This window comes from Nicotiana tomentosiformis, chromosome 10 (assembly GCF_000390325.3).
Source record: "Nicotiana tomentosiformis chromosome 10, ASM39032v3, whole genome shotgun sequence".
Classification (NCBI taxonomy): Eukaryota; Viridiplantae; Streptophyta; class Magnoliopsida; order Solanales; family Solanaceae; genus Nicotiana; species Nicotiana tomentosiformis.
This window is the reverse complement of record NC_090821.1, coordinates 63,104,758-63,118,309: the sequence shown is the minus strand read 5'-3', so window position 1 is coordinate 63,118,309 and position 13,552 is coordinate 63,104,758. Positions and strand designations below refer to the sequence as shown.

Sequence of the window (13,552 nt, the reverse complement as noted above, 5' to 3'; positions counted from 1 at the left end):
AGTTATACAACATATTTGGTATTATCCTATGCATAACCAATGCATAAGAAATCATGGTATTAACAATGCAATGAGTTTTAATGCATGCATTAGTTTAGTTAAATATAAAATTGCCCTTCAAAATGTATGCTTGATAAAGTGATGGACTGGTTATAAGGTTATTTTTGTAAACAAACAATTCTTTTAGATATTGTGCAATACTTTAATACATCAAATAAAATAATTGTTAAGAAATATGTCACCATAACTAATGTAATCATAACTAATACCACAATTACTAATACACCATATTTATCATTATTCTTATACACCCTACCAAATGACCCCTTAGGGTCGTTTGTTATGGAGAGAACTTATGCAATGATCAATTATGTAAGGATTAAAATATGAGTTTTGTTTACTTTTAAAAAAATGTCTAATACACCGTCTATTACAATTTATACAAACCTTTTTAATCGAGCATAAATTTAAGAAAAAAAACTTTTAAAATTTATGATCTAAAATAAATTTCCCCCCGTATTATTTATGGGAAACTCTGATACAACTTTGGGAGGAGGGAGTTCAAATGAAAGCAGTACAGTTTGAGAGAGACATCTATCCATCCTCCAAACTGAAATGGATGATTTAGAGCAGGCTAAAGTGAGCAGTAACTCTCCTGCATTGTTCTCTAATCTTTGTATTTGTTTATTATTAAATAATTATATTTTATCTTTTACTCTGCCTTTTTATTTAAAGGGGAGCAACATCTTATTATCTTCGCGAGAACTTCCGGATCGTAGAAGCATTCGGAACGGGCTCCGCGTTCATTTCATTGGCAGAAACAATTCATGTAATTTTTTATCGTACCTTACTTTTTTAAAATAATATTATAAGTTTATTCTTCATATTATTGGTGCATGATATCTTGAAACGGCAGTAAACAGTACAATCTATCCAAACATTATATACATCAAACGATACAGTATAATACAATATAATACTATACGATACATTATGAAATGATACATAACAACCATCTAAAAAGTTGTAAGTTCTTGTAGAAAGATTTACCGGTGCTTTTGGGAGATAACAAGCGTCCGATAAAATAGTTGAAGTACACGCAAACTAACCCGTACAACACTATTATCCAAAACGCAAAGTTCGTTCTTTACAAATAATGGTGCCATCTACTACTGATTTTAACAAATTATTTTGCATATTCCATGTTTAAAATATTAGTTTTGGTTAGATTTAAACTCCTAGTTGTAATGTGAACATGCAAGAAGGTAAGCACTTATGCAATATGGTTCTTCTGGCGAATTATTTAAGATGGATTAAACCAAATTCGGAGAAAACAGTCCATTCCAAATTTTTTTATTCATGTATAACTTTGAAAATAAATAAATGGTTTAAGTAGTTTAAGTAAGCTTTTGAACAAAAGATCTGAACAATCAGAAAACAAGAAAAACGCACATTAAAATCTTTAAATAACTTCCCTTTACAAAAAGAATCTCTAAATAAATTCCTTAAATTGTCTGTTAAAAACAGGTTCAAAAACGAAAAATATTAATTATGCTGATTTTTTGCGATTTTTATTACTACGACATATAAATTACCTCTTTGACAAAAGAATGTCTAATAATTTTAATATATGAAATTTATAATATATAAATTCTTATATCATTTTTATATTTCAAAAATAATTTCACATTACAGCTTGTTTGGATGGTTGTTACCAATTGTACGTATTGTTACTTCAAATACAATATTTATTTTGATTGTTGCTTAAATTTTATTGTATCGTATCGTTAAATCCGTCGTTACGTAATGACAAAAAATTCCACCTTATGTAACGACAAATTTGGTGTGGTCGCGTTGTTACCTTATTTTCCCCCTCTCATCTTGCCCTTTATTATTAATAGATAATCTTATTTTATCATTTTCCCTAACGTTTTATATAAAAATTCTACCTCGTATCATAATTTTTTTTTAATAATATTGCAAGTTTATTCTTTATATAGGTGGTGCGCGATATCATGAAACGACGGCAAACGATATAGTCTATCCAAAATTTATATTCATCAAACGATACAGTACAATATAATATAATACGATACGATACATTATGAAACGATACGAGACAACCATCCAAACAAGATGTTAAAGACAAATAAACCAATTAGCAATTCTTTGTGGGAGAAAGAAATCAGACAAACTTAAAATAAGTCGCAGATATATAATATATGTATAATTCTATGTATAGTCATATATAATCATTGTATAATGTACTAGCTAGAAAAAATAAATAATGAATTCAAATTTATCTGTGTAAAAATCCCCTAAATTTGTAGGTTTTGCAAAGTGTCCGGTTTGACTCAACTTATAAACGTCGTTCTTCAGTTTAATTTTTCGGGTTCTTTGTACGCTCACAAAGTTTAGAACCATTAACAAGTCTAAGGGCGACTCCATAAAATTAGTGGCCCAAAACTAAATTTTAATAAGAGGTCTTATGCTTTTTTTATTAGTACATATACACACATATATGCAAAACAATTAATCTTGACATTTTTTTTCATACTTGTTGTTTATAGTATATATTCTTAAATGATATAAAGTCTTTTAACTTCACATAGTAATATTATTATTTATATTAGAAAAGGATAGTTTAAATGAATGAGATGTTAGACATATATTTGCAATATGTTACATTGATATCGTTGTAAAAAATATATTTACTAATATGAAGATTTAAGCAGTTTAATTCAAAGTTTTTAAAATATTACTGTTAAAGAGTAGACACCTTTCTTTCTTTTTACAATATTTTTTGTACTTTTTTATTTTTTTCTACAAATATTAATATTGTCTAATTTGAAATAAATTATAAATTTCATTATTCAAACTTTTGGGGGACCTAAATCAAGGCTTTAATAGTCTCTTACTAGAGCCACTTGTCCACCATGACATTCTAAATCAAATTTATAGAGTCTCACTTAAGATAATGCAACAATGACAAGAATATTAAAGGCAGTAGGTGTGTCATTCAGTTACCAAATGTTAATGAAGGTGGTTGAACATTACGTTCATGATGGGGCAGTAGTCTGTAAATAATTATTGATCGTCAATGATGGTCGGCTCAACATAATTGGTAGCCTAAAATCAAAATATTAAAAAGACCCTGAAACGTCTTTTACAAAATCCATATAATATTGAGACACAAAAAAAACTACATCATTTTGATACTGGTGAGAACGCAACTCATGATGTATGAGTTAGACGCACGTCATATGGTATTGAATTCTTCCAAGTGAAAAGGGTAAAGGATGAGCCTATTATCCATCATGTTTTGAACCTTGCGACATTTGTTACGGGAATTTCTTAGTTAAAAAAGATGAGGCACCAAAGAACTTGATTTCTGGTATGTGGATCAATCAAATGTGACAAAAAGGAATATATAATTTATAGAATTTCAGTTGAAATTGGAAAGTAAAAAATCGAGAGAACCATAGAAAAAGACTATACATAAAAGAAGATTTTTTTTTTGATGAGAAGGTAAATATATTATTTAATTTAGTGAGAAAAATTTATCCAATAAAAATTAAAATATTTTATTAATAGTTATATAAATATAAATTATGGGTATATATTATATAATAATATAGTAGTGCTTTTTATTTTTGGGGCCTTAATTATTTGGGGGACTAAGGGCGTAAGGCAAGGGAACCTGGAGCCGCCCTTGAACAAGTGTTTTTGGAGCAAATCTTCAGACATGCCAGGCGCTAATAATTTTTCAAGAAACAGTTATCTCCATCACCCTAACCAAACAAAAGGGGAATTTTTTGCCAGGTTTTTTACTTTTTAGCATACCCCATTTGTCTATTAACCTTTATCCCTTCGTTGTTCAATCCCTGAGGCTAGAAAATGCTATATTGTTGTTCAAAGGTTTGATCTTTCTTGTGTGAAATTTTTGCAGGAAGCAAAAGATTGAGCAACGGAGAAAAAAATTACCAATTGCTGCAGGTATTGTTTTTGTTGTTTAATTTGAATCCCTTATTCTAATGTCTGCTCTCTATCTTTATTTTAACCATGTTCTGATTATTCCAATGTGAGTTGCTTCTAAGTTTACTGATTCTTTTACAAATAAAAAATTTACGCTATGTGCTGGGTCCGGGGTCCGGGAAAGCGCCGGACCACAAGGCTCTATTGCGCGCAGCTTACCTTGCATTTCTGCAAGAGGCTGTTTCCATGGCTTGAACCCGTGACTTCCTTGTTGACATGAGTTGTGCTTAAATGGAGAAGTGAGGATTCATATAGCTGACCCCAACTTGTTTGGAAATTAATTTTGTCTGGTGGTTACAGCTGTTTTTTGTCTAAAAAATCTAGGGTGCTGTGGTTGTTCAGGAAAAAAAAGGGATGTATGCTGTGTGTCATTCATTACCTGAGAAGACAATGCCTGCATTATTTTTCATTCTAATCCTATTTCTGTTTTATTTAGTTTTCGTCCGTTCTGGATTTTGGTTTACTGAATTCTGTAGTTTTTCATCTTACATGTGATATTTTATTGACTCTAGTTGAAAGGAGACTAGTGGAGGAGGTGCGGAACAATGACACTCTGATAATTGTTGGAGAAACTGGAAGTGGAAAGACAACTCGTAAGTACTTTGCTACACGTCCTCTTGGTCTGAGTGACATGCATTTGAAGCAGAATTATTTGCTTTGCACTACTTTAAATGATACTTCAACGAAGGTGGTCATTTATGATGTTTCATAGTGTAGTACTAACCTTCTTGTGTACACGTGTTTGCATCTTTCTTCTTTATCAGTGTATTTGTGCGTTGGGTTATGTGTGTTTTATCAGTCTTTACTGATGTGTAAAAGGTCTTTCTGTATGTTTGTGCAAGTCAAGCATTATAGAACTGGTGAAATCGTGAAGATTGATGACATATTTGATTCATTGATACTTTGGTGAACATGTCACAGATGATTTACGTGTGGATTCAGTAATCATAGCACTGAATAACTTCTTAGAGTCTTTTTCTTTTGTAGTGAGGGGTTAAGGAAGTCATCTGTCTTTTTGTTGTTCGCAATTGCATGCTGAGGTTGCATCCAACCCTCTATTGTTTTTCATCTTTTGCTTATTCTTTTTATTTTGGACTCCTGTTAGAAGAATTAGGGCATATCTTACCTTTTGGTAGATGGGTGTGTTTGAGGATGGACAAGTGGGTTGCTCTAGTGGTGAGCACCCTCCACTTCCAACCAAGAGGTTGTGAGTTCGAGTCACCCCAAGAGTAAGGTGGGAGTTCTTGGAGGGAGGGAGCCGAGGGTCTATCGGAAACAGCCTCTCTACCCCAGGGTGGGTAGGGGTAAGGTCTGCGTACTCACTACCCTCCCCAGACCCCACTAGTGGGATTATACTGGGTTATTGTTGTTATTGTTGTTGAGTGTGTTTGAGGATGAGAGGGAATGTGAGGATTGACAGCAGGAAGCATGATGAATTAGGATGGGAACACTATAACCTTAAGAAAGTTTCAGTTAGATCCAAGTAACCCTCAGTAACTTGGTCTAGCCATAAACCGAGGAACGCTTGTGGTGGCTAGTGAAAGTTTGTGATTTGGTCATAACTGCTTGACTTGTGCACCACTGCACCTGATAGTATTGACTGGATTGTCGTTAGGCAGCTCACTCTGTTTCGTCGGTTTGATATTTTGAGTGTGTCCTAATTATACATCCTGATAATGATAATGAACTTATATGTACTGGCCTGTGAATTCTGAGATTATTCTTGGATGCTCTTTTGCTAATTTCCTTCATCTCTCTCTCTCTCTCTATTAATACTTCATTACTTAGGAAGTAGTAACAAAATTTGTTATTCATTCTATAGAAATAAATACACCAGAATACTCTTGAAAGTTGTGTCTTTTGTAATATTCATCAGATACAAATAGGTACGTGTTACATGGTCTATCTTATCCTGGCATATATATTTGCAGAAATACCTCAGTATCTTTTTAAAGGGGGATTTTGCCGTGATGGTGGTATCATTGGGATAACTCAACCTAGACGTGTGGCTGCTATTACTGTTGCTAAACGTGTTTCTGAAGAATGTGGAGTTCCACTGGGACAAAAAGTTGGATATGCTATTAGATTTGAAGATGTAACTTCTGGCCTAACAAAGATCAAATATATGACAGATGGTTTGCTTCTAAGGTAATAAGGAAGAATAGTTTGATGCATAATGTCCATGAGTCTTGCTTTTTCCCCCCCAAAAAAAGAAGTAATATATACCCATGACTATGGACTCGATTGTTGCATACATGGTACATGTATGGAGTGATTGTTCAAGTTCCACGTAGAGTTTACCTTACATCACAAGATATAGCTATTTATGGTTATCAACAGCTGTATGCGTCTAGAAAAAGCATTTACAAATGGCGAATGACATGTCACTATTGCAGGGAAGCATTATTGGATCCATACCTCTCCAAGTATTCTGTTATTATTGTTGATGAGGCGCACGAGCGAACTATCCACACTGATGTATTGCTTGGCTTGTTAAAGAATGTACAGAAAGCAAGGTCAAAGGGTATCAACGAAGTGGTAAATACTGATCATAATAATTCTAATAACGGGCATGCCTCGGAGGGGAGGATTGACAATCAGAATAATGGTATTTTGAAGCCAGGTCAAGCGAAAAAGTATAACCCATTGAAATTGATCATCATGTCAGCTAGTCTGGATGCACAAGTTTTCTCAGAGTACTTTGGTGGTGCAAGAGCTGTTCATGTTCAGGGACGGCAGTTTCCTGTCGATATATTCTATACCCATAAGCCTGAGACAGATTGCATAGATGCAGCTTTGATTACTATATTTCAGGTTTGAACTGAACGACAATGTCACTAAAAATTTTCACAAAAACACAGCATTTTTATCCTTTGTTGTTGCTTTCTCATAGTATCTTATAAGCTCCATTTGCTTGATTTCCTACTAACATTGGCTTTTTTCCGTAGCTAATTTTTAATGTTTCACGTAGCGTTGGGAGTTCAATTAGTTAAGATTATAGTTTGTGGTGTTGCTGAATGTCTTATTATCTATTCATCTCTTTCTAACTTGTTTTCCTAGATACATCTAGAGGAGGGTCCCGGTGATATACTTGTATTCCTTACTGGCCAAGAAGAGATTGAATCCGTTGAGAGGCTTATCCATGAACGCCTCCGACAATTACCTGAATGCAATAGGAAGCTCTTAACTTTTCCCATATACTCGTCACTTCCCTCTGAGAAGCAAATGAAGGTTTTCATGCCTTCACCAGCTGGATATCGTAAGGTTGATTTGTTTCTTCGGATAGCTTATTTTTTGAAGTTTGAGATGGATGTATTCACTGTTTTTTTTTTTTGGGGGGGGGGGGGGGGGGGGCTGCAATTAGGTCTCTGTGAAAACATGACTTAAATGAACTTCTTTTATGGATTTGTTCAGAAGATAATTTAAGAATTGAGGGTGATATCCTCTGTTAAAAAAAAAAAATTTAAGCTTGAAATCGTCTGAAAATTCAAATCGAGTTGCAGTTTTTAAAGGAATAATCCACTTGCCAAAATACAGACACTACTCAATTGAGATGAATGCTTGAAAACAAAGGTTCATGCGACTTTAATATGCTTTAATTGGTAATCACTGATTATTTTATGAATTCCTTCCATTACCTTTACACAAACATAGTATAAATACGAGTTTCATGGTCCTAGAAACGTTTTTTTTTCACGTAGATGCCAGATAAGAGGTGATGATAACACCGGACAAGCAAAATTTTGAAGGGCTTTACATAGACCCTTCATTGCCTTTATGTAAATGTGTAGAACGGGTGTCACGTTGGTGTGTGGGTATTTCGTGTGGATTCTTCAAATACACCCAACAAATGCAAGTACGCCCACTGCGGTGCCAGGTAGTTGCACTTGTATTAGAGTCCTTGTAACATATATTAAGGGGATATATATGTCTTGGGGATAAACGTATGGGCCAATTTTTTTCTCCGGGATAGGTCCATATGGGTGGTCAGTTAGTGTTTTCAATATTTTCTTTCTTGGTTGAGTTTATAGGGGTGCATCCCTTTGTCCCTTTTTTTGTACACTTTTATCTACTCAATAAAAGTATATGAAATTAATACCTGACTTAAAGAAGGCATTCATTTGGTTATCTCTGACATGAGGGAAATAAAGTTTGGTTATCTGCTAGCTTGTAGCCTTGTACTTGTTGTGATATGGGCTTAGCATTGTGAATGTGCATCTGTTTATTATTTAACTGTTTTAATGATAAGGCCTACTAATTTTTTATCCAATATCTCTTTTATGCTTGACATGGGGTTTTCATTGCTGAAAATATTTGGTATTTGCTCTGAGTTGGCAAGCTATGTCCATTAAAACCAAATTTTAATTCTTTCATGTGGTGTTTAGGTGATACTGGCAACAAATATTGCTGAGACATCGGTGACAATACCTGGAATTAAGTATGTTGTTGATCCCGGATTGGTGAAAGCACGAACTTATGATCCTAAGATGGGAGTTGATTCATTGATCATTGTCACAACATCTAAAGCTCAAGCTCTGCAAAGGAGGTAGGGTGTTTGCACGTGCATTTAAATCGCAATACACATGTTGACTAAAACACTTTTCCTTCACTAACTTTAGAAACATTCTTTGTCCAGCTTTTATACTATATTATGGTGGTTTGAACCATAATTTCCTTCTTACTTAAGGAAGCGCATATATCAATAAGGCCTCGTATGCATGTCATATTCATATTTGACAAGTGGGATAGGCTCGGGATATGTACCCGGATGTGCTTGTGATTCAAAGATTTTTTTATCTTGGATCGGTATCTACTACTAGGCACATATATCCTTCAAAGGGTCAACATAATAATGATGATACCATCAGAGGAAATAAAAGGATTGTAATTGTAAGCATATTTTTTTGAAGCAGAAGAATTGTTTTTATTTCTGGTAATATATAGAAGCTTTAAATTTTAAAATTGCAATAAATGGAAGTTAAGCTTATTCTTTCCATATGCCTAATCTTTGGTGGGTAGAGTTTTGTGGGAGGTAGCAGGTACTCAGCGGAATAATCGAGGTGTGCACAAGCTAGCCGTAATACGACCGTTATAAAAAAGAAACAAAGTGAAACGTAAAAAATTATGGGTGCACCCTCCGAAGTAAAATCCACGGGAGGATAAAAGTTGAACCAATGCAGTAGGATTTATATATACATGAGTTAAATGGATAATGGACCTGTGCTCTGTTTTGGTCATGTTGTCTGTTAAATATCAGATCAAGGGCTAATTTCTTGAAATATTTATAGTGGACGTGCAGGACGTGAAGGACCTGGGAAATGCTATCGCCTCTATCAAGAAAGTTTCTTTGAGAAACTCACAGATTCTACATTACCGGAGATTAAGAGATGTGATCTCTCGAATGTTGTATTGCAGCTTAAAGCTCTAGGCATTGATGATGTCATTAATTTTGACTTCATCGAAAAACCAGACAGGTGATTACACCAATCAGTGAGACTAGTTTTCCGGTGCATATTTCCAAGTGTAATTTGGCTATCAGCATCTATGGTGCTTTTTCTTCGAATCCTTACTCCCCAACATTGTCCTCTAGTCTGGTACTAATATTTGCATGACTTAAGTTTGTCGGGCGTGTTTGACCATTCATTTGCATCTATCTCTAGCCTGGTGCTAGTATATTGTTTCACTACACATATGTTCCTAATTTTGCTAATTTCTATGTATTAGAAACCATTATATGTTTTGTTAAATTAACGAAGCACTAGGGGGAGAACATCCCTCCTATAAACCTGCATTTTCCTTGTGAAACTGTTTCGAAACGTCATCAGTATCCTTGAAATTTACTCTCTATTTGCTGGAAAATCCTTGCGTCGTCTTATAGTACTATTTTATGAAATATCCCTCCTCAATCCTACAGTTTATAAGAGAAGAAACTAGAAATTTACTGGACAATTGCCAAACATTTCTCCTGCCCCTTCCTTTATGTAGCAGAATGTTGCATCATCTGATAATGCAGTCATTGAGTGCTTGGATGTTGCTGTGGAGTTATTTTTTTCAACCTTTTGGGAAAATACTGTTTTCATCTTTAACTATAGCTTCTTCGTTGATTCTCTTTGAACAGGACTGCGATAGTCAACTCACTGTGGTCTCTCTACTTGTTGGGTGCTGTAACAGAAGAGAATAAACTTTCAGATGTTGGATATCAAATGGCCAAGCTACCCCTTGATCCAGTCTATTCTAAGGCTCTCATTGTTGCTAGCCAATTTGGCTGCTTGAAAGAAATGTTGATCTGTGTTGCAATGCTTTCAGTCGAATCTATTTTCTATGCTCCACGTGAAAAGTTGGAAGAGGTAGTCCTTTGTGCTGCTAGTTGTGATTCATCCCCATTTTCCCTTTATCAACAATCACAATATTTTGCAAACTTGTGGGTATACATGAGAAATTGTTTCCTCTGTGTTATCTCTCAACTTAGCATTCACCTTGACTTTGTTGATGTGTTGCACTATTTCTGGCAGCTAATGTTAACAGAAAACACAATCTGAACAATTTTACTTGTTTTTACCAGTCACGAAATGCGTTGAAAAGCTTTGCAAGTCCGGACGGGGATCATTTGACTTTGCTTAATGTATACCGCGCTGCTGATGAGTTCTTTCAGAAGAACAAGATGGTAAATAGTGAAGAAAAGGCTGAAAAGAGTCTTAGAAAATGGTGCAAGGATAATTATATTAACAGCCGCTCTCTAAAACACGCTCGTGATATCCACAGGTGGGCTTATGTACTTACAAGATTATTGAAAATCTATTCTTATGTATTCTTATACTTAGTCAAATATGATGTCTTAGCTTCTTCTTCTCATTTGCCCGAGTCCTCAAGCATGTGATTTATTTAAGCTTTCTACTTATTTTGTAGTCAAATTCTGAGGAATGTAGAACAAATGGGTCTTCGTGTCACTTCTTGTGAAGACGATATGCTCCTCTTCCGTAGATGCCTTGCTGCTTCGTTTTTCCTTAAAGCAGCTATGAAGCAGCCTGATGGTGTATACAGGTAAAGATTTGTGGTTTTATCTGTTTGTATTTCTATTTGTGTTCAACTTTTTAAACAAAGGCAACTTTGACATATTATCCATATGTTCCCTTGATATCTGACATTCATTTTATATACTCGCAGGGTCACATTAAGTGGTTTGATAGTGCAAATACACCCGTCTTCTGTCTTGTTCCGAGCCAAGCCAGAGTGTATAATTTTTAATGAATTAGTCCATACTAATCATAGTTATGTCCGTAATGTTTCTAGAATCGATTACTTGTGGCTAGTTGAGCTGGCTCCTCACTTGTATGCCTTGCAAGACTAAAGGTGTTTACTGTCATATTATTTATAATAGTAAGAGATCCCTTTGTTCACTGTCATATATTCTGCCTACTCTGGTGTTCAAGTTGGAAGTAAAGGAGAAGGAAACTAACATGTGAAGTTCCGACTTTGAGTTCGTTCCAACTTTATTTAAGTCTCCGGCATGTAAATATTTGACAAGAGTATGTCTTCTGATGTCAACCAATTCTCAGTTACAACAGCCTGATGAGATCTGTCCGCGGTATTGTATATGACATTACCTTTCCTCATTTGTATGTTGTGAAATCCTTCGTCAGTAGACGATATTTGCTTTGGAGGGAGACTCTCTTGAAGTGCCAAAAAGCAGGACTGAAGCGTTGAATACGTATACGAAGGCGCCATGTTTATCTTGCCTAGGGTGTTGAATCTGGAGAAGTGTTCATCATCTTTAGCAGACTCTCCAGCTTTTATTGATGCAGAGGTACCACTGGTTATCGATCTTTTTCGGGTAGGAACGTCTGAATACTTGAGCAGAAACTAGCATTTCTGGATATACTGCTGGATAAATACCTTTGGCGGCCAATTCTCTTGATAGTAGTACGGCAGTAGAATCTATATGTGCAAATGTCGTATCAGGAGCAGGGTTGGTCAAATCATTTGCGGGTTTTCTTTCCATTGAAAATTGATTTTACTCTATCTTTTTCGAGCCAAGGGTTTTTCGGAAACAGTCTCTCTACTTTCTTAAGGTAGGGGTAAGGTCTGCGTATACTCTACCCTCCCAGACTCCACTAATAGGATTACACTGGATTTTTTTGTTGTTGTTAATCGATTTTACTGTATAGACGCTTATGACCTCCCACTCTATGCTTTAGCGCTAATAATTCCTCTGACATTAAGGCCTTATGTAATTGCTTTGTAAAGAGCGCTTTATCCTCCTTAGTGGTTTGGATTAGTCGGCCCAGCAAGTTTCAGATACTTATCCTCCTTAGTGGTTTGGATTAGTCGGCCAGCAAGTTTCAGATACTTGATGACCAAAAAAAAAGTTAATGGAGTTGTAATGCCAACTCATTAGAGTGACTCAAATATTTATTTATCAATATAACAGAAAATGTGAAAGTTGTAATCTTGTTAGTGGTTTTTACCAAACCTAGTCTTTTTTATTTTCTCTCTTTTGATGATGATAATGTGAACGTCAAAGAAAGACAAAAAAAGGTTTCAGTTGCAGTCAATCACCAAAATATATAAAGAGCACTAACTTTTAGCCACTTTCTTTAAGACCGAGGAAAATAATTAATCAAAAACAATAAAATTTTGGATTTTTTTCAATTTCATCCCGCGCCAGAAATTATTTACATTCGATAGCCGAAAACGTATATAATATATAGAATGTATGTATATATATATATATATATACACATTTTTTTTTTTTTTTTTACATATTTTGGCTATTATTTGAGAGCGGCTATACAGTGTCATTTGGAGTAAAGTTTTATTACCTCCACCAAAACAAGTTAAAAGAAATTAACAGTGTAAACATTTTTAACACTGTTAGTGTTAATAAGTTTAAATCCTAGACTAATATTATTATTTATCTAAATTTTACAACTTTCAAGAATTTAAATTCATTAATTATTTAAAATTTTAAACTTCGGTGGTGTGTTCTTTATCAAATTAATATCTTATTGTCATTTAAGATTTTCTTCTAGTACTATTAAGTGAACACTCTTGTAAATGAAGAACGGAAGCCTTCGAGCAACAATAAAGTTATTTTCGTGCGACTCATTGGTCACGGGTTCGAGCGGTGGAAACAGTCACATGCTTGCATTAGAATAGATTGTCTACATCACACTCCTTGGGGTGCGGCCTTTCTCTGGATCCTGCGTGAATACGGAATGACTTGTACATCTAATTTTTTTTTTTTTGTGTACCTAACTATCAAACTTAGTATCATAATATTTTGAACAATTTGCTAATAGAGCATTTCATAGCTCCAAGCAGGTGTGTTATTTTAAAAGGAGGAAAGAAATATCCCACTAAATTCCAAATAGTGATATAGTTGTTTAAAATAACGCAACACATTTTCTAATTCAAAGGTCAAAATTGTACTACTGCATGTTATGAATATATGTTTCTCTTTCCACACTCCTTTCCAAAATCAGCTTTCCTATTGACTCTTTAACAATTTCTTGGAAAT

General features: G+C 34.6%; 1 protein-coding gene across 4 annotated transcripts; it reads left to right on the top strand.

The window, feature by feature from the left end:
• Nucleotides 1-3,658: 3,658 nt before the first annotated feature.
• LOC104118636 (pre-mRNA-splicing factor ATP-dependent RNA helicase DEAH10) lies at nucleotides 3,659-12,333 on the top strand. 4 transcript variants are annotated; one of them, XM_018778412.2, is made up of 13 exons: nucleotides 3,659-3,822; nucleotides 3,950-3,996; nucleotides 4,548-4,628; nucleotides 5,967-6,183; nucleotides 6,432-6,849; nucleotides 7,096-7,299; nucleotides 8,421-8,581; nucleotides 9,324-9,509; nucleotides 10,154-10,382; nucleotides 10,598-10,797; nucleotides 10,942-11,076; nucleotides 11,200-11,412; nucleotides 11,592-12,333. In XM_018778412.2, exons 1-12 carry the CDS (start codon nucleotides 3,746-3,748, stop codon nucleotides 11,381-11,383), a joined length of 2,139 nt encoding a protein of 712 aa, XP_018633928.1. In that variant the 5' UTR covers nucleotides 3,659-3,745; the 3' UTR covers nucleotides 11,384-11,412; nucleotides 11,592-12,333. The 4 variants fall into 4 exon arrangements, with proteins under 4 accessions (XP_018633928.1, XP_009628218.1, XP_009628217.1 ...); XM_009629923.4 differs by lacking the exon at nucleotides 11,592-12,333 and having other exon boundaries at nucleotides 6,432-6,573; nucleotides 6,655-6,849; nucleotides 11,200-11,438; XM_009629922.4 differs by lacking the exon at nucleotides 11,592-12,333 and having other exon boundaries at nucleotides 11,200-11,438.
• Nucleotides 12,334-13,552: the final 1,219 nt, after the last annotated feature.

Bases quoted from the DNA above. Each gene is read 5' to 3' on its own strand.
- LOC104118636 (XM_018778412.2), top strand. From the start codon at position 3,746: ATGCCAGGCGCTAATAATTTTTCAAGAAACAGTTATCTCCATCACCCT. The intron at 3,997-4,547 runs GTATTGTTTTTG...TATTGACTCTAG, and splicing joins AAAATTACCAATTGCTGCAG to TTGAAAGGAGACTAGTGGAG. The intron at 10,383-10,597 runs GTAGTCCTTTGT...TGTTTTTACCAG, and splicing joins CACGTGAAAAGTTGGAAGAG to TCACGAAATGCGTTGAAAAG.